At 38.3% G+C, this 18,265-nt stretch overlaps 1 protein-coding gene across 10 annotated transcripts in view; it reads right to left on the reverse strand.

The window, feature by feature from the left end:
• Positions 1-18,265, reverse strand: part of Ncoa1 (nuclear receptor coactivator 1) — a 212,872-nt gene that overhangs the window by 69,909 nt on the left and 124,698 nt on the right. For all 10 annotated transcript variants that reach the window (XM_060365339.1, XM_060365318.1, XM_060365359.1 and 7 more), the window contains 3 exons: positions 16,387-16,492; positions 10,938-11,104; positions 6,720-6,817 (listed from right to left, as the gene is read on the reverse strand). In XM_060365339.1, the coding sequence (XP_060221322.1) occupies positions 6,720-6,817; positions 10,938-11,104; positions 16,387-16,475 (354 nt within the window). In that variant the 5' untranslated portion in view covers positions 16,476-16,492. The remainder of the gene's footprint in view (positions 1-6,719; positions 6,818-10,937; positions 11,105-16,386; positions 16,493-18,265) is intronic.

Consider the following 18,265-nt stretch of genomic DNA (forward strand, 5'->3'; position numbering starts at 1 on the left):
AAGGCAGTATGTGCTCTCAACCACAGACGGTCTCTACATCCTGGGAAGGAGTTTTATACTAGCAAATGCAAAGTAAGTGACTCACTCAGTCTTGAAAATCTCTACATTATGTAGGCTAACACCCAGCCTTTGCCTTTGAGAAGCCTGTGCAAGAGTGGACATGCATAATAAAGAGCTAGTGATCAATGTGGTGTCACAGATATGTGGAATACTACGAGCACAATCCAGGATGCTTAATTTGGGAGTGGTGGAGGTGATGAGAAGCACCTTACAGCCTTACCAAACTAATGAACAGCATAGTGGAGGAGGGGAAGAGGCCTTAGGGAAAGTTATTTCAGGAAGAGAGAAGCACATGGCACATGGCAAGGCATTAAGCAGTGTGGAGATGAGGATACAAAGGACAGTGAGGCCTGTGGGCAGCAAACACGTAATTAGGATGGACAGGAGCCAGGTTCCAGGGGCCTCCTGTGTGCAGAGATGGAAGCAGGCTTTTCCAAGAGGAGAGAATGTGCACCCCAAGGGGCACAAAGTGTTTCCAGTGGCACAGACACTGTTAGAACCTTCAGAGTGCAAACTAAAGCATATGGAAGAAATCAAGCCTAATAAACATGTAGCATGATGGTCCTTCATGAAGTCCAGAGAGTTCCAATTTCTAGGGAAGATCTGGAATACTGGAGCTGACAATGTCACCCTATTTATATGGAATCTTCCTAGCTATTTGAAAAATAATGACTTAGTTTGTAACAGAATACACAAATGAAACAACCCTATTTAAAACTTGGCTATTGATCCAAACAGTTCTCAAAAGAAATAAAATTGGTTAAGAAAAAATTTTAAAATGTTCACCATCCACAGCTCACTCCAATCAGAATGGCTAAGAATAAGGAAAAAATTGACAGCAAATGTTGATGAGGATGCAGGGGAAGGGAAACCCTCATTCACTCTTGCTGGGATTGTAAAGTGGTGCAGCCACTGTGGAAATCAGTGTGAAAAACTCTCAAAAAACTGAAACTATATTTACTATATAACCCAGCTTTACCACTCCTTGGCATATCCCCCAAAGAGTCAACATCCTATTCCATAGATACATGCTCAGCCTGTTCATTGCTGCTGTATTGACAATAGTTAAGAAATGGAAACAGGGCTGGAGAGATGGCTCAGAGGGTAAGAGTATTGGCTATTCTTCCAAAGGTCCTGAGTTCAATTCCCAGCAACCACATGGTGGCTCACAACCAGATCTATAATGAGATCTGGTGCCCTCTTCTTGTGTCCAGGCCTGCCTGCATGCAGAATACTGTATACATAATAAATAAATAAATAAATCTTAGAAAGAAGCAATGGTAGTTTACATTCACTTAAAAAAAAAAAAAGAAATGGAAACAACCTAAATGTCGTTCAACTGATGAATGGATAATGAAAATGTGATACATACACACAAAGGTAGACTACTCAAAGAAAAATGAAGTCACAGAAATTTTTACATAAATGGGTAGAGTTAAGCGAGGTAACTCAGACCTGGAAATACAAAGGCTGCACATTTTCATTTCTGGATCCTAGTGTCAAATCTTTAGATGTGAATGCATAACCTGGACTAAGCACAGAAACCAAGAAAGGGATCATGGGAGTAGGAAAGGAGCTCTAGAGAGGGGGAGTAGGATACACAGGGAAATGGAAAAAGTGGAGGAGTCTTTAACTTGGAGGGGCAAGGAGGATTATACCAAAGAAGAGAAAGGAGAGGTAAGTAAAACTGAGGATGCTTGAAACAGCCATAGAGAATCATATTATTTTTATATTTACTTAAAACTGCATATGATACACATAAGTGTATGTTTGTGTGTGTTTGTGTACATGTGTAGTTTAAATGAAGTTATATCACTTGGGATGATATGCCTCCTCCAAAGAACATCTAACAAAATTCCTGGTATAAGGCATGATCAAAGTCCTCTAGAGTTCTGGATCAGGGGAGTCAAAGAGACTCCCAAAATAATATAGGTTATTGCTGTTGTCTTCTATAAGTTGAAGATAAAGTCCCTACTGATGAAGACATCACTCATTTTAGACAGAACTTGGAGGATTGGAGGTGGATCTGACCCAAAAGCCCCTTCCCAAAGGTGCTAATGTAAGCTGCTAAGCGAGAGAGGGGTAAGGAGTCTTACCCAGCCGTGACATCTATGAACCACAACAACAACCAGTATGGGCGAGATACTTCTAAAGGTGCAATAGTGGCACTTATATCTTGGTGGTAACCAACAGCTGTCTAGCTGAACAGAAGGGAAGTCATGTCTGGTACTGCACACCTACCCAACCACCTGTGATTTGGGCCATGGAGGAGAATGTAATACTGCCATTTTCCGAAACCAGAACAATTCCTAACTTCAATCTAAATAACTATATATGTATATCCACAGATAAGTGTAGGCCTGCCCCCAATCAAAGAAGCTTCTTTTTGCAGAAGATGGAGAATATTAAAGAAAGTCACAACTGCTCAAAATGAGAGAACAACTATCCTCAAACTTGCTACATAGCCTTGAGCTCCCTAATCTTCCTTTCTCAACCTCCCAAGTGCTGAGATAACAGGAATGCATCATCAATGCCAAGCTCTCTGACTGAAATTTTTAATCCTTTAGACAATATCTTCCATCATGGAGCCCTTTAACCCACACCCCTAAAACTGCCTGTTGCAAGTTGCCCAGTTTACACTCCACATAGTAAGTGACCTCAGGAAACACTTATCTTTCTGTTAACTGGCTTATACCATCCACTATAGTATCTTCCAGGCTCATCTATGTTGTCACAAATAACATTTCCTTAAGTCTTAAAAAACAGAATAGCACCCCATTCTACACACACACACACACACACACACACACACACACACACACACACAGTATTATTGAAATGTAATTAAAACTATATACATGACCATATACCCGTCAGAATGGCTAGTTTGTAAAGACAAAAAGTAAAACTACAGACGAGGATTCAGAGAAAAGGGACTCTTTGTACTTGCTGGTAAAAATATAAACTGTTACAGAGTCAATATGGAACACAGCATGGAAGAGCCTCAAAAAACAAAACAAAAACCAGAAAAACCAGATAATCTAGCAATCTTACACCTGAGTATATATAGCCAAAAACACTTAACTCAGTCCCTTGAAGAGGTATCAAAACTCCACTATGCATCATTGCTCAAAATAGGCAATGTATACAATCAGCCTAAATGTCCATCAATAAATGAAGAGATAAAATTATTGCTGAAAATATTACATTTCATTTAGAACTACATTTTTAGACAATTCTACCACAAAACATACAACCAAGAGCACATTCTATTTTTAGTAATAATTTGTAATATTTTTTTCACTTCCATTTGCAATTTATTAAAAACTATTTTCAAGAGTTTTCTCGTGTGTATTTGAACTTCTAAAATTCTATATATTTTAAAATTATCATTTATTCAATTTGTTTTTTAATTAAAAATTTTAATTAATTACAATTCATTTGTTTTTTATATCCCAGCTGTAGCCCCCTCTCATCCTCTTCCAATCCCACCCTCTCTTCCTCTTCTCCTCCTATGCCCCTCCCCTAGTCCACTCTTAGGGGAGGTCCTCCTCCCCTCCCATCTGACCCTAGCCAATCAGGTCTCATTAGGACTGACTGTATTGTCCTCCTCTGTGGCCTGGTAAGGCTGCTCCCCCCTCAGGGGGAGGTGATCAGAGAGCCAGCCACTGAGTTTATGTCAGAGACAGTCCTTGCTCCCCTTACTAGGGAACCCGCTTGGAGACTGAGCTGCCATGGGCTATGTCTGTGCAGGAGTTCTAGGTAATATACATGTGGGGTCCTTGGTTGGAGTATGAGTCTCAGAAAAGACCCCTGTGCCCAGATTTTTTGGTTCTGTTGATCTCCTTGTGGAGCTCCTGTCCCTTTCAGGCTTTTCTATCTCCCCTTCTTTTATAAGATTCGCTGCACTCTGTCCAAAGTTTGGCTATGAGTCTCAGCATCTGCTTTAATATCCTGCTGGGTAGAGTCTTTCAGAGGCCCTCTGTGGAAGGCTCCTGTCCTATTCCCTGTTTTCTCCTTCTGATGTCTGTCCCGTCTGCCTTTCTGATTGAGGATTGATCATCTTATCCAGGGTCCTCCTTCTTGCTGAGCTTCTTTAGGGGTACAAATTTTAGTATTTTTATCCTATATTATATGTCTAATATCCACTTATAAGTGAGTTATATATACCATGTGTGTCTTTCTGCTTCTGGGATACCTCACTCAGGATGATCTTTTCTAGTTCCCACCATTTACCTGCAAATTTGATGATTTCCTTGTTTTTAATTGCTGAGTAGTATTCCATTGTGTATCCATTCCTCAAGTGAGGGACATCTGGGTTGTTTCCAGATTCTGGCTATTACAAATAAAGCTGCTACAAACATGGTTGAGCAAATGTCCTTGTTGTATACTTGAGCATATTTTGGACATATGCCAAGTGGATCAAGGACCTCAACATAAAACCGGACACACTAAATCTGTTCGAAGAAAAAGTGGGGAAGAGCCTTTAACTCATTGGCACAGGAGACAACTTCCTGAACAGAACATCAATAGCACAGGTTCTAAGATTAACAATCAATAAATGGGATCTCATGAAACTGAAAAGCTTCTGTAAAGCAAAGGACACTGTGATTAGAACAAAATGACCTCCTCCAGACTAGTAAAGGATCTTCATCAACCCTACGTCTGACAGAGGGCTAATCTCCAGAATATATAAAGAATTCAAGAAGTTAAAAAGCAACAAATCAAGTAATCCAATTAAAAAATGGGGTACAGAGCTAAACAGAGAATTCTCAATAGAGGAATACCGAATGGCAGAGAAACACTTAAGGAAATGCTCAGTGTCCTTAGTCATCAGGGAAATGCAAATCAAAATGACCCTTGAGATTTCACCTTACACCCATTAGAATGGCTAAGATAAAAAACTCAAATGACAACACATGCTGGAGAGGATGTGGAGAAAGGGAAACCCTCCTCCCAAATTTGTACAACCACTTTGGAAATCAATCTGGTGCTTTCTTAGACAATTAGGAATAGTGCTACCTCAAGATCCAGCTATACTACTCCTAAGCATATATCCAAAATATGCTCAAGTATACAACAAGGACATTTGCTCAACCATGTTTGTAGCAGCTTTATTCGTAATAGCCAGAATCTGGAAACAACCCAGATGTCCCTCAACTGAGGAATGGATACAGAAATTGTAGTACCTTTACACAATGGAATACTATTCAGCTATTAAAAACAAGGAAATCATAAAATTTGCAGGCAAATGGTGGGAACTAGAAAATATCATCCCGAGTGAGGTATCCCAGAAGCAGAAAGACACACATGGTATATACTCACTTGTAAGTGGACATTAGACATATAATATAGGATAAACATACTAGAATCTGTTCACCGAAAGAGCTAAACAAGAGCCCTGATTTTTAATGAGGCTACCACTTAAGGTCACTGGACAAAGATTTCAGAATACAATATGTAATTCCCAAGACCTTTACAGTACCCAAGTAGGCAAAGACAACACAGATATTTACAAAGGTTAAAGACAGAGTAAGGATCCTGCAGTGGGGTAACAGGTCCCTTGAGTAAAGTCTCTTTAAGAAGGCAACACTACCCATGGCCAGGCAGAGGGAACTGCTGTATCTAAAAACATGCAAGCTATGGTAAGAGAACAAAGCATATGCAAGAATTAGAAAATAAAGACGTGTACAAGTTTGTTATGAGGGGCCCCTGCACCAGAATGAAGGCCTTGAGAACAGGCAAGGGAAGAATTTAGTTTGTGTATATTTTGGTAAACAAATACACAATTTGTTTTTGAGACAGAGAAGCATGTCCATATACATAGCTAAGTACTTTTAAACATTCATGTACAAGAGAAAGTGTTTCAGGTGATGAATTGGCTTGGAAACAAAGCATTTGCATTCAAAATCCAGGCAGTATTATATTAGAGGGAAAAGACAGGTGAAATAATACAGTAGTTGCAAATAATTTAAGTTTCAACATTTTTCATTTTATAAAGTTTGATAGCAATTTAATTCTCATTTACAGTGTGTGTAAAATCAATTTAAAATTTAAATAATTTATTTTATGTGCATTGGTGTTTTGCTTGCACACATGTTGGTGTGAGGGTGTCAGATCCCCTGGAACTGCAGTTATAGACAGTTGTGAACTACCATGTGGGCGCTGGGAATTAAACCCAGGTCCTCTAGAAGAACAGCTGGTGCTCTAAACCACTGAGCCACTTCGCTAGTACCAATTTAAACTTTTTTTTTTAATTTGAAAATATTTTAAAATAACACCTAGTCCAATACTGTGGAGTATATTTTACTTAAAGGTGAAATTTTACAGTATACATACATTGATTGTACTAGCTAGCTAAACTAGTTATGCATCAGGTGATGGCCTATTTCAGTTTTCTCTTCCCAGATAATTCTAATCATTCCAGAAATACAAGGCAAAGCCATTCATTGTGACTCCTTGGAATACCTATATGAAAAAAAAATATGTTCATTATTCACATTAACTCACAAATAACAACTATGAATCAGTTTTTATAATAAAACACTATTTAAAAAAACATTTAAAGAACTACTCTGTTTCATATAACACCAAAGGTTAAGAAAACTTAAATTGGTAAAGACAAAGACTTTCACTCTGTGGTCAGCGAGAACACTTACCTCCAAAAGAAGAGGGCCCAAGGACTCCTTCTCTATGACCCCTTGACTGCTGGATGAGATGTCTGACTTCTGCACATCATCGTCAGCTGCCGATTTTTCTGCAACAGTGAGACTTTGAAAACTACACATCCAATGAGCTCATTGTCATTAAGAGCCAGTTTATGAAGACATCGAGATTTACATCATGGAGATAAGGAGGATATTTTTTACTTTTTTAAGCAAGTTATTAAAAAATTCAAAAAATCCATTAAGTTCCTGTAGATTAAATTACTTGTATGTGAAAAGCAAAGCATTTAAAGTTTTAGGAAAAACTTAAGATAGGAATAGTTACATGTCAGGTGAAGGCCTAAGCAATGGGACCAGACCTGAAGGACAGTTCTGGGTCCTGTCTGTACAGGAAAGAGGTATGCCTTTGTGTCTTCTGCTACCCTAAACTGGCCAGCTGGGATGCAGACATGCCAGTCATGTTTATTATACATTGTGATGGAAATAGCCTAGGAATGGCAGCAAAATCTACATGGGGAGTCTGAATTCTTGATATCTACCTAGATTATCATGTTCAAGTCATTGCATTTATGCTTCCTGTATTATATCCTCTCAGTATATGTAATCACTTTTTACATTAGTCAATATCTAGTATCTCCAAAACAAAAATAAATGTACATCATAAACAAATTCAGGTGTATGTTATATTTTATAACATTTTTTATAAACTTTTTTATAACAGTATCTATTTTATTTGTATATTTTTGTGTAGAGGAATTTTAACTCAGAAAATGGTTGTTCTGGCAAGAGATCACACCCAAAGATCTTCCAGGTCTGTGTGATCCAGCTGGAATATAGACATACCTTTAATCCAGGAGACAGAGGCAAGCAGATGTCTGAGTTCTAGGCTGGCCTGGTATAGAGCAAGTTTCAGGTAAGGAAAAGCTTAGTTTCAGGTGTGGTGGTACACACCTTTAATCCCAAACAATGAAGGTAAAGTTAGTTTGTAGAAGGAAGCACCTGTGTTTGAAAGTGCTGTCTAATTGAGTGGCAGAAACAGTGACAAATTAGAGAATGACTTGACAGAATAGGGTATGCCCAACTCTCAAGAGAAGAGAGAGGAAAGGGAAGCTACTTAAGGGGCAATGAGAGAGGGGAGGCAGTTTCATCAGGACAGTAATAGAGAGACAGGTTGTGGGGGTGGGGGTGGGGGGAGACTGAGAGAAAAGCCAGATGAATAAGTCAGCTGAGAGAGGTGTTTGAGCCAGAACAGCTGAATTGAGCTGGTCAGCTAAGAGCTCACTAAGAACTAGAAAGGTTAAGCTTATGAAGCAGTAAGTTTCAGAGGCCGAAAACATTCTAGGCCTAGGTTAGATCGTATGGAGGCTGGAAGCTTCCAGGACTAAGCCTAGGTTAGCAGAAGAAGGCAGTAAGCCCCCGGGACAACAACCGAAACAGGTGAATAAAAGATACTCTTACATTTTTGTATATTACATTTGTATGTAGTTTCAAGTTTTCAAAATTTTCGTGTGCTGTGTAAGTCATCCCTAAACACTTCTCCAGAGCTTAACCACTTCTCTGACTAGGCATGATGGCACATACCTCTGGTCCTATCACTGGTGAGATAGTAGCACGTAGATCTCTGTTGAGTTTGAAACCAGCCTGTTCTAATTAGAGTTACCCAGGCAGAGCTACATAGTAAAATCCTGTCCTAAGACAGAACAAAACAAAAAACCCCAAATCAAAGCAACAGCCATATTACTAAACCCAAACCCAACAACGCAAATCTTTCTTTCTTTGGGTATCTACCACACAGTCCTATGTGCTCACAATCCAGCAGCATTTTTTCAAGAGTCCTCTTTTCACTTGTTCCAGCTGCAACTGATTTTTCATGGTTTGAATTTTTGTTTGTTTGTTTTGCTTTTCTTTTTTAGAGACAGGGTTTCTCTGTGTAGCCCTGGATATCCTGGAACTCACTCTATAGATTAGGCTGGCCTTGAGCTCATAGAGATCTTCCTGCCTCTGCCTTCAAAATGCTGGAACTAAAAGTGTTTTTTGTTGTTGTCATTGTTTTGTGTGTGTGTGTGTGTGTGTGTGTGTGTTTAGTTATCTACATAACAGTACTTTCTGTGTCTCCTTTTCCCATTTTTCTGTGTTCAGATTCCATTTTCCTTGGGTAAAGAGCCTATGTATGTTTCTTCACTACTTAGTTCACTACTGAGGCTTTGAAAAGTGTATAACAGAAGTAACATTTAGAGACTTTAAATGTCCTAAAATTCCTGTTTTCTATTCATAATTTCATCATGAACACAGAGCTATAGGTCTAGAAGTCCTATTCTGAAAGCAATCTGTTATGCTTGAGACCTATCTTTTCTTTGTTCTTCTTCTTGAGGTTTTAACGTATCACTAAATTGCGCATGGGTGTGAACACTCTGCTGACTGTGCCTGTGAGTGAGTGTGCTTTCCCCACCGTCCCTCTTCTCCCCTCCTGGGTCCCTCTCTCCCCTGTTGAGTTAAGGTCCCTCTATGCAGCACAGGCCAATGTGGGCTTCTGGTGCTCTTGCCTCAGCATCTCAGCTGCCGGGTTACAGGTGTGCTCCACCCCTACAGCCAGCTCCAGGTGTGTCTTCCATCCAGAACCAGATCCTTCTATTTTCAAGAAAGCTTTGTTGTTGTTTTTTTATCCCTCTTGTCATTTACTGTCCTATAGCCAGTCTTAAACTAATCCTGTAAATTTCTTCTTTTTCTCTTATTTTCCATTACTTTTCTGTCTATTTTACTTTTTAAGAGATTACTTAAAATTAACTTATATGGTAGATGTAAAAAGTACCATGGGTAAAAGAAATCAAGAAAGGTGTGGAAGGATATATATATATATATATATATGTGTGTGTGTGTGTGTGTGTGTGTGTGTGTGTGTGTATTTTTTTCACTTAATTTTTTTCTAAAGAGCACTTGGGGACATTTTCATGAGAAGACTTTTGAGAGAGGATATGAAAGGGGTGACAGAGTGGGCACAGACAGTGGGTACCTAGGGAGAAAACATCAGATGGATGGAAAATCTAGCCTGAACAAGTGCCCAGTGGTAGTGCCTGTGGTAGTAGGGGCAGGTAGCATGAAGAGGCAAAGATGAGAAACACAATGATATAGTGAAGATTTTTCTAAGCACTCTGTTTTAACTTCTAAAAGTTACGTTTTTCAATGGTACAATTTCTCCTCTATCCAAGGGACTGGCGTTAGTGTTGCTGCTGCCTCTCACGTCTCTCTGTGTGCCCTGCATTTTCCTTCTTTCTGCCTTTCTTTTTATAACTTCTGGCTTTCCTGAGATGCCTGTGGCTTTTGTTCACGTAAGACATGCAAAAATGCCACCTGGCAACCCTGAGAGCCTAGAACAGGATCACCACAAATGTGTCTTCCCTGGGACTGCTCAGTTTCCTCAGAAGGATCCCACCATCTCTGGCTTCAGATATAAGAGCAAGCTGCTGTTTGCAGGCTTCTGGTTTCTCCTCTTTGCTAAATCATTTGTCATTAGACTACTCTGCAGTTTCTGAAGTCTTTAAATCATGCATCTTGAGTCATTTTAATACTAGTTGTCTGCCGTCTTTTCACACTGCTGTTATTCTTTTGAAGGTCTGGAGGTTTGTGCTCCTACTCACCACAGATGATTCCTTCGTACCTAACGTTAAGTGTCAGCTCCCTCACCTGAAAATTCTATAGCACTCCACGAGTACAAGTGTATCCCCAAAGTGCTTTTTCTTTGTTTCTGGCAGGCAACCCAAGGGATTAGTGGTGTTGGGTTCCCAGTAAGTACAGGTGCTATAAATATGAACCTCAAAAAATACAATGGGATTCCTCCCCCAACCCAGAGGACTGTTTCCCCCACAGAGCCAGGCAGAGGCAAGCTTCCTCGGACAAGCCAGATTTTCATCAAGAAATTACTGTACTTTAACTGGATGCCAGGGCCTCAGGTCCTACCACAACTTGTGTTTCCTGCTTAAGGCCCTACGACATTGGGCTCCAAAACCTCCTGGCCTTGCTTAATTACTTGAGTAGTTGTCAAGTTTACTTAGTAAGCCACTTTGGAATACCAAGAAATGTTCTTTGACTCAATAAACTAAAAATCATCTAAACAAAAACATTGAAAGCAACACAGGCTCTTAATGATGGAAGAGTAGAAGAGTATGCCATAAATATCACAGCAGCCAAGAACATGGTCTTTAATTTTATTTTTACCTTGTTCCATTCTCTTCATTAGCTGTATCTGATCTACTGTTTTCTTCAAAATCTTGCATTTATCTGGTTTTACACTCAAGCTGTCAATGTCACTGATGTTGGCAGACAGTAATTCAGCGAGTTCTTCTAAATACTTATTTTCTTGCTCCCTGCGCCTCTTCTCAGTACTGTTATGTCAAAAAAAAAAAAAAATCCAGTTAGCATGCACTTATACCATGTTACTTACTTCTCTGATCAAACATATTAATGTTTACACATTTGAAGGAAATCTTGTTTTTCTTAAAATATAGAAGCAGATTTAAGAATTAAATTGAAATCACACCTAAAACTCAGACACTACAAAATACTCAAGTACACAAAATAATTCTGGCCAAAATATATAGAAAGTGATGCTATGACAGATGGGTTTGTCAAGGACATATAGACCTCAGATATTTTCAGATAACCAATGGCCACCAGATATTAAAGGTAGATGGACTTCTTGTGCTTGGTTCTTCTGCTCATTTGAGGTAAAATTGGAATTTTCAAGGAATTTCCCTACAGTTTAAGCAGCACTAATGATTGGGGTTCAGATGAATTGTAATGAGGGCTCTGAGAAGCTCTTCATTATTATTCTGATAGGAACATTAGTTGCTCCCCATGAAAAAGAAGCTGTTCAAAAGGACACTCTAAAAAGTAACTCAACTACAGAAAGAGGGAGAACAGTGGGTTACGGCTTCCTTCTAAATATAACAGAAAATGAAATCTACATGTAAGTTGTCAACATTAAAACCAAGGCAAACATGATCACCTTAAAGGAGAAAAACAAAACAAAACAACAACAACAACAAAAAAACAGAGCATCAAGTCACAGGCAGATAGCACTTTTTAAAAAGTCTGCTCAATGTATGAAATGATTACAGTTAATTTTTGCTTTTTAATCTTTACCCCTAATTTATTTTGCCAAGTCCCTAGCAACTTGATTTAGGAAATGCATTCAAAGATGGTAAAATATTACTCTGAAACTTTCCATTATCCAAACAGAAAAAAACTGTTTATGACAAGCTTTGTTTTACAAACAGCAGTTAAAATCATTTAGCTGCACATAAAAGTGGTAGAAAAAAAGAGGTGAGAGGAGAGAAAAATCAGTTGCTAAAAACCTTACAATAAACATAAATTTAAAAGTCCTTTCCTTTTCTTAAACATCTCTAAGACTTTAAAAGCAAAGGCAGTTATGCGGCACAGTGAAGGAGCCCAGCCATTTGCTATAAAACACAGTGCTAACAAATGGTGCATATCCCCAAACACAATCAGACTTAAAACTCTAACAACCGTGCATTCTGTCTTTATCTGTTAAATCTTTCATTACTGAGGAATTATTTCCACTTTGCATAGTAAAACTCTATCTTAATAACTTAAACAGACACAGCAAGGCATCCCAACAAACTTCACTCTGAGGTATTGAAGCAAAGCATGAATAAAATGAGGAACATATTTTCATATTCACAAGGGTTTATCTGTAACATTATAGTATTTGAGGACATGTGATTTTACCTTAGGAAACCTCATAGATAGCAGACACATTTAATAGATTCAGAATAGAGCAGGAGCTATTTAAACTTACAGGTCTAAGTTTCAATGGGGGTGATCAATTTAGATTTACTTGGTGGGACACTGTCTCACTATGCAGTCTATTCTTGAACTGTGATCAGCCTCCATCTACCTTGAGAGTGCCAGGGTAACAGGTACGTGTTTCTATACTCAGCCACCAAGCATGTTTTTGCCATTAAGTTCTCTGTAATACTGAATCCCTGAAACCATTATGGAGTAAAAGAAACATGTCTCAGTACAGAGAAGAGAATGGAACAAGCTACACATAGTAAGGAATAGCAGATGTCACTATAATGACTTAAGTTTAGAGGAGGGAAATAAAAATCATCTTTAAGTGAAGCACCCAATAGCTACATAGAAAAAAAAAAAAACACAACAGACATGCTCAAAGTCAAACCTGAAGGACTGGAGAGTACAACACCTCTATCTTAAACGGAAAAGGCCTCCTTCACTATTTTGGACTTCTTTCATTTGTTAAACCCACTTATTACTTTTTATGTGGCAGACATGCTAGTTAATGCTACCTGGAGCTAAATTCTCATGAGTACAGTTGGCCTCCCGATATTCTATGGTGCAGTACCAGTTCCAGGAGATCCCTGTGGATATCAAAATCTGAGCATCTGCAAACCCTTTATATAAAACTGCACAGCTGCATACCCTATGGAAATTCCTCTCCATACTTATAGCCATCTCTATGTTACTTATAATACCTAATGCAATGCTGTAGAGGTAGCCGGCACACTACATTCAGGCAACGACACTAACATGTTTGGTACAGATGCCATTTCTTTTTTTTTTTTTTTTTTTTCAGAATACGGTTGATCCTGTGGATATAGAGGACTGCTGTGTCTTTCCTTAATTAATGTACTAGCAAACTCAATAACCATTGCTAAATTTATCATATGACAGATAATCATGTGATGTTCCTAACACTTTGAAGCAAATTAGATGTAGCTCACACTTGAAAGAAAATAAAAGGAAACAGGCCATTGTAATACTTTATGACAAAATCAAATTCTGCAGAAGCAGACAGAAACGGTATCTAAGCCCAGAGACAGAAGGTGGCAAAAGTTAGAGGTACAGGGGTCTTATTTTCTTGAGGGTAATTTGGCTTTATCATATAAAAGTGTTTTACACATTTTATTTGTTTTTCAATCCTCATGGACCTTAGGAGGCAATTGTATGTATAAAATAAGAGTGGAAATATGAAGTTCAAAACCTATGCATAACAAGTGAGCACGCTGAAGCACAGATGTACATGGACAAGAGTAAGTGTGGGCAGGATCACAATGAGCTCACCATCCTGGTGCAGTGTGGACAGCACTGGCTGAAGCCTCCAGTCACTGACTAGCTGTCAAGCCCCAGACAGGGGAACAGCAGAACCTCTCTGCTTCAACCTCTTTGTCTGTCTGGGACAATGACATTAATTACCTCCTAGAGTTTGTGAGGATTAAAAAAGATAACATGTGTAAAATACATTGCTAAGTTCTTGGCATGTCCTAGTAGCTCAATAAATGACATCTAGTATGACTTTAATTACAAATGGGGAACCCTAAGAATTACTGGCATGACAAGATCTGCAAACTTCTTGAAGATAGCAAACCTGTCTCTCACTTCATTTATAGCCTTCAACAGCACACAGATGGTGCCAGTGAACAGTTAGCATTTAATATGCACTTGTTGAGTTATGCTGGAAATGCTCAAGAAGGATATAGCACCGCTAACCACCATTTAAAGCTAGTATCTTAATCTTCATTTTCGTAAGACAAATGAGGTATTGGAGAGATACAAGTTACCTCACCACAAAGAACTGTAACTGAGAAGCTGCTCTGTCTAGGGCTCTTTAGAGAGTGAAATCTGGCTCTGCCACAGGGCTGGCAATACCTTGTGAGGCCTAACAGATGCTCTTTATGATTAATGAGCTCACAGTCTGTTTGGGGAGACAGCATATAATAAGACCAGAGGAAGTATTGCAAGGTGGCATTAATACAAAAGCAGTTTCAAAGGAATAAATTCCTAATTTTCCATATCAAAGATATTGCTTTATTAAAACTGAAGCCCATACATATAAACTTGAAGGAGTAGGTGCTTTCAAATATCTTTCAAGCAAACATCAAGATAATTACCTCAAAACATCCAAAGAGGAGAGAAAGAATACATAAAAATTTTGGTATTTGTAATGATGTTATCATGTACAGACACACATACATACACAGAACAAAAACAAAGGCAATTTACGAATAAACTATTACAAAAAAAAAGAAGATCGTTCAGCATAAGAGGCAGATGTGTTATTGATGCCCACAGTTGTTAGCTTTCATATACATTAATAACTATCAATTCAAAAATACAATATGGGCATGGGAATACATCCTAGAATCCAGATCCCCTGAAGTTGATGGTTCAAGTTCAAGGACAGTATGGATTACAGAATGAAACCCTGATCAAAACAACAACAAAGAAATTACAATAAAAGGAAAACTCAACTATAATAAAATATTAATATGGCAACATATTATCAATTTTAGTTATTATAAGTAGCTTTTTAGTCTCTATTCTTATATATTAAAGCTTTCCTCAAATGAGAAATTAAACATAATAGACAATAATTTTATTTATTTTTAAGTTTTCCTTTCAGAAAGACTGAATTTATATGCAGAAATAAACAACACACCAACTTCGACAACACACATCTGGTTCACATCTTGGCATGCCTTTATCCTAGCATCTGCATACATATGCTTGAGCAGTTAGGTGACTGTACTGTGAGAAATAGTCACTTTTCTTTTTCCAGTCTCTAGTCCTAGCATTCTTTTAAACCCTCTCTTTTCCTTCCCTGAGAAAAAAGGAGACAATTAACAGCAAAAATGCTGGGGCAGCTTTCCTCTGAAATCAATGTCGTCATTTGGGGTGATTCTGCTTTTCTTGCCCCTGGGGAACATCTGGGAATGTTTACAGAGTATTTTTGTTATTACACTACTGGCATTTAGGTGTACAAGCAGTAACACTGCTAACCGTCCCTCAACACACAGGACAGCCTCCACAGCAAGTGATTTTCTGGTTCAAAATGTCACTGGTACAGAAACTGAAAAAAAAAAAAAAAATCTAGTTCCTAGAAGCCAAATGGAATAAAATCTGCATTTTTCTATTGTTAACTGAGAAAATGCTTTTACTGAGTGAGGTTCCTTCTTCATCTGGCACTTGTTAGGTTTCTCTTAGCACAAAATCTCTTTTCACTTGCTTAATATGGTTATTTTTAATAACACAGCAAGTAGTTAACGCCACAAATAATGGATTTTAGTATAAATATTATAATGTATTTCTTAGCTCCTAAGATAGCATTTAAAGTCCAATATAATTATTTATTCATTTGACAAGATTTCTTTTCCTTACTAGTTAAAAGCTACATATTGTGCTATGAACTAGGGATACAATGGGGAACATGAACAGATAAAGTCCCTCACCTTATAGCAGCCTACAGTCTGGCAAAGAAGCTAAGAATTCATGAAATGAGCATATCTTCTAGCAACAGGCTGTAGCTAGGAACCAAAGCCATAAAGATGTACAGATATATGAAAAGGGGAGGTTTGAGCTAATAGCTGTGGGAGGAAGAGAAGCTTCCCTTTAAGGAAGTAATGGCTAACACAGCATCTGCAACACAGCTAAAGATAAATTGTGGAAATAAAGAGGATGCAAGTTGGAAGGAAGGAGAAACACATGCAAAGATCCCCTGGGTGGGGTGCAGAATGTGCTAAATAAGCCAAGGCAGGTGGCCACTCAATATGCAGTAGATGAAACAAAGCTCCAAAGTGTTGGAGAAGTGATAACAAAGCTCTCCCAGAGACGAGTGCTTTCCTACCTTGATGCCAGTGTGTCACATGGTGATCCTTTTCTCTTATGTGAGTCTGGGTTCGCAGGGTCCGATGAACTGTCCCCAAGGCCACTCATGTTGATAAATTTCACACCTAAACAGGGAGGGTAAAAAAAATAAATTTCTCATGATCCTTCTAACCAAATAAGAGTGGGGGAAGCCCCCTTGCTATTTCTAAACATCAAAACAAAACAACCACAACAAAAAACCTCTAACAGTGGTGACTCAGTGAGCACAGCCATCATAGAAACGCCAGCCTCTAACAAAACCACAGGCGACACCAGCTACTTGTCGCTATACTTACTTTTCTAAGTCAGTGAAATAAAATTAACAATCCCCTATGAATTTGTAATCAATTAGGATAAAAATTTTCTTAGAGTAATTAGGTAGAGATTTTTTTTATCAGGAGAAAAATCACTTTCATGTTTAAATGTAAAAAACTGGACTCTGAAAAATATTTTTTATTATTATTTAGACTTTACTTTGCAAAAAGGCTTACAGCAACTTTATTCATAAAGCTGGAGATTTTTTACTGATAGAAAATGAACACTATACATATGATTAAAGTGATAAGCTCGATTTGAAATTTTGAATTTACTTTTCCACTCTGAATTCCATAGTCCTAACCTCGTGTTTATATCATCCCGAGACCAAGATCAAATGTTTAGTCTATGTTAAGATCTTGGTATGGATGCCAGAGAACACAGAGTCATTCCCCCTAGCATGTCAGCCAGGTCTTCACATGTGCCAGTTACTGATCTGTCCACATCAACCACTGCTTTCAGACCTAAGGAAACTCAGAACCCAATCCTTGACCTTAGAGTCATCACTCCCTTTTGGATTTCAATAATGCCAAATTCTACCCTTATCTTTTCTCCATTCACCCTCAAAAAGGGAGAGGGAACTCATGAAATGAGAAAACTCGGAGTTCTTCCTTAAGTCTAAGTTATGAACAGCACAGCGTTGTGCATCAGCAGTCAAGCTGGGAACACTTAAAGAACTGCTGAAACCTATGGCAACCTCCCGCAGCCTTAATCTTTTCCCACTGCTCAAACTCAATCTTTTTATAGCTCTTCTGAAGGCCAAAGACTGTTGCTCTCTTCTCACTATATAAACCACCCTTACAATTTTAATCATGAGATTACTTCATTCGGACAAAAGGGAACATTTCTGATTTCTTCGTATTAGAAATACAGTTTTGAAACTATCCAACATTCCAAGTATTCTCTGTTCTTTGAACAGGGTTGTTATACATCTCAGCCTGGCCTGGAATTAACAATGCAGCCAAGGCTGGCCTCAAAGTCCAAGTCTTTGCACCCCGCCCCTCTTGCAATCTGCAATTACTTTTTAATTTTTTTCTTGTTTATTCACCATTTGTAATTGCTATCCATCTTCTGCCAATTATTTCTTAAGAGATTCTACACTGTCTCCTTCTTCAGTCTCAAATATAATTATGATCCTAGCTTAGAACCGAATATATCAAGGATTTTAGATTAATGTAAGTTTTATTCTTGCTTCTCAGTTCTGTTCACCCTCATTCTCATTTCTGATCTGTCACATAAACAGCAGCAAAAGCACTCTTGCCCTGATGTCATTTCCAAGATACTATTTGTTTTGTTTTTCATAAAAGTCCCCCTTACTGAAGCATGATGAAAAAAGTGATAAAAAAAAAAGCAAGGAACAGAAAAACCTCATTTAATTTACAGTTTAGCCACTACCTGCCTTTCTTGATCTAACTTCATAATGTCTCTTTAAACATATTATGTTTTTTTGTTTGTTTGTTCTGTGCTTTGAGCCATTTTAGCCTCTTGTCTTATATCCTACATGCAAGAACACACTAGGATCTGTTTTCATTTCCTAAATACAC

Source organism: Meriones unguiculatus, chromosome 1 (genome assembly GCF_030254825.1).
Source record: "Meriones unguiculatus strain TT.TT164.6M chromosome 1, Bangor_MerUng_6.1, whole genome shotgun sequence".
Classification (NCBI taxonomy): domain Eukaryota; kingdom Metazoa; phylum Chordata; class Mammalia; order Rodentia; family Muridae; genus Meriones; species Meriones unguiculatus.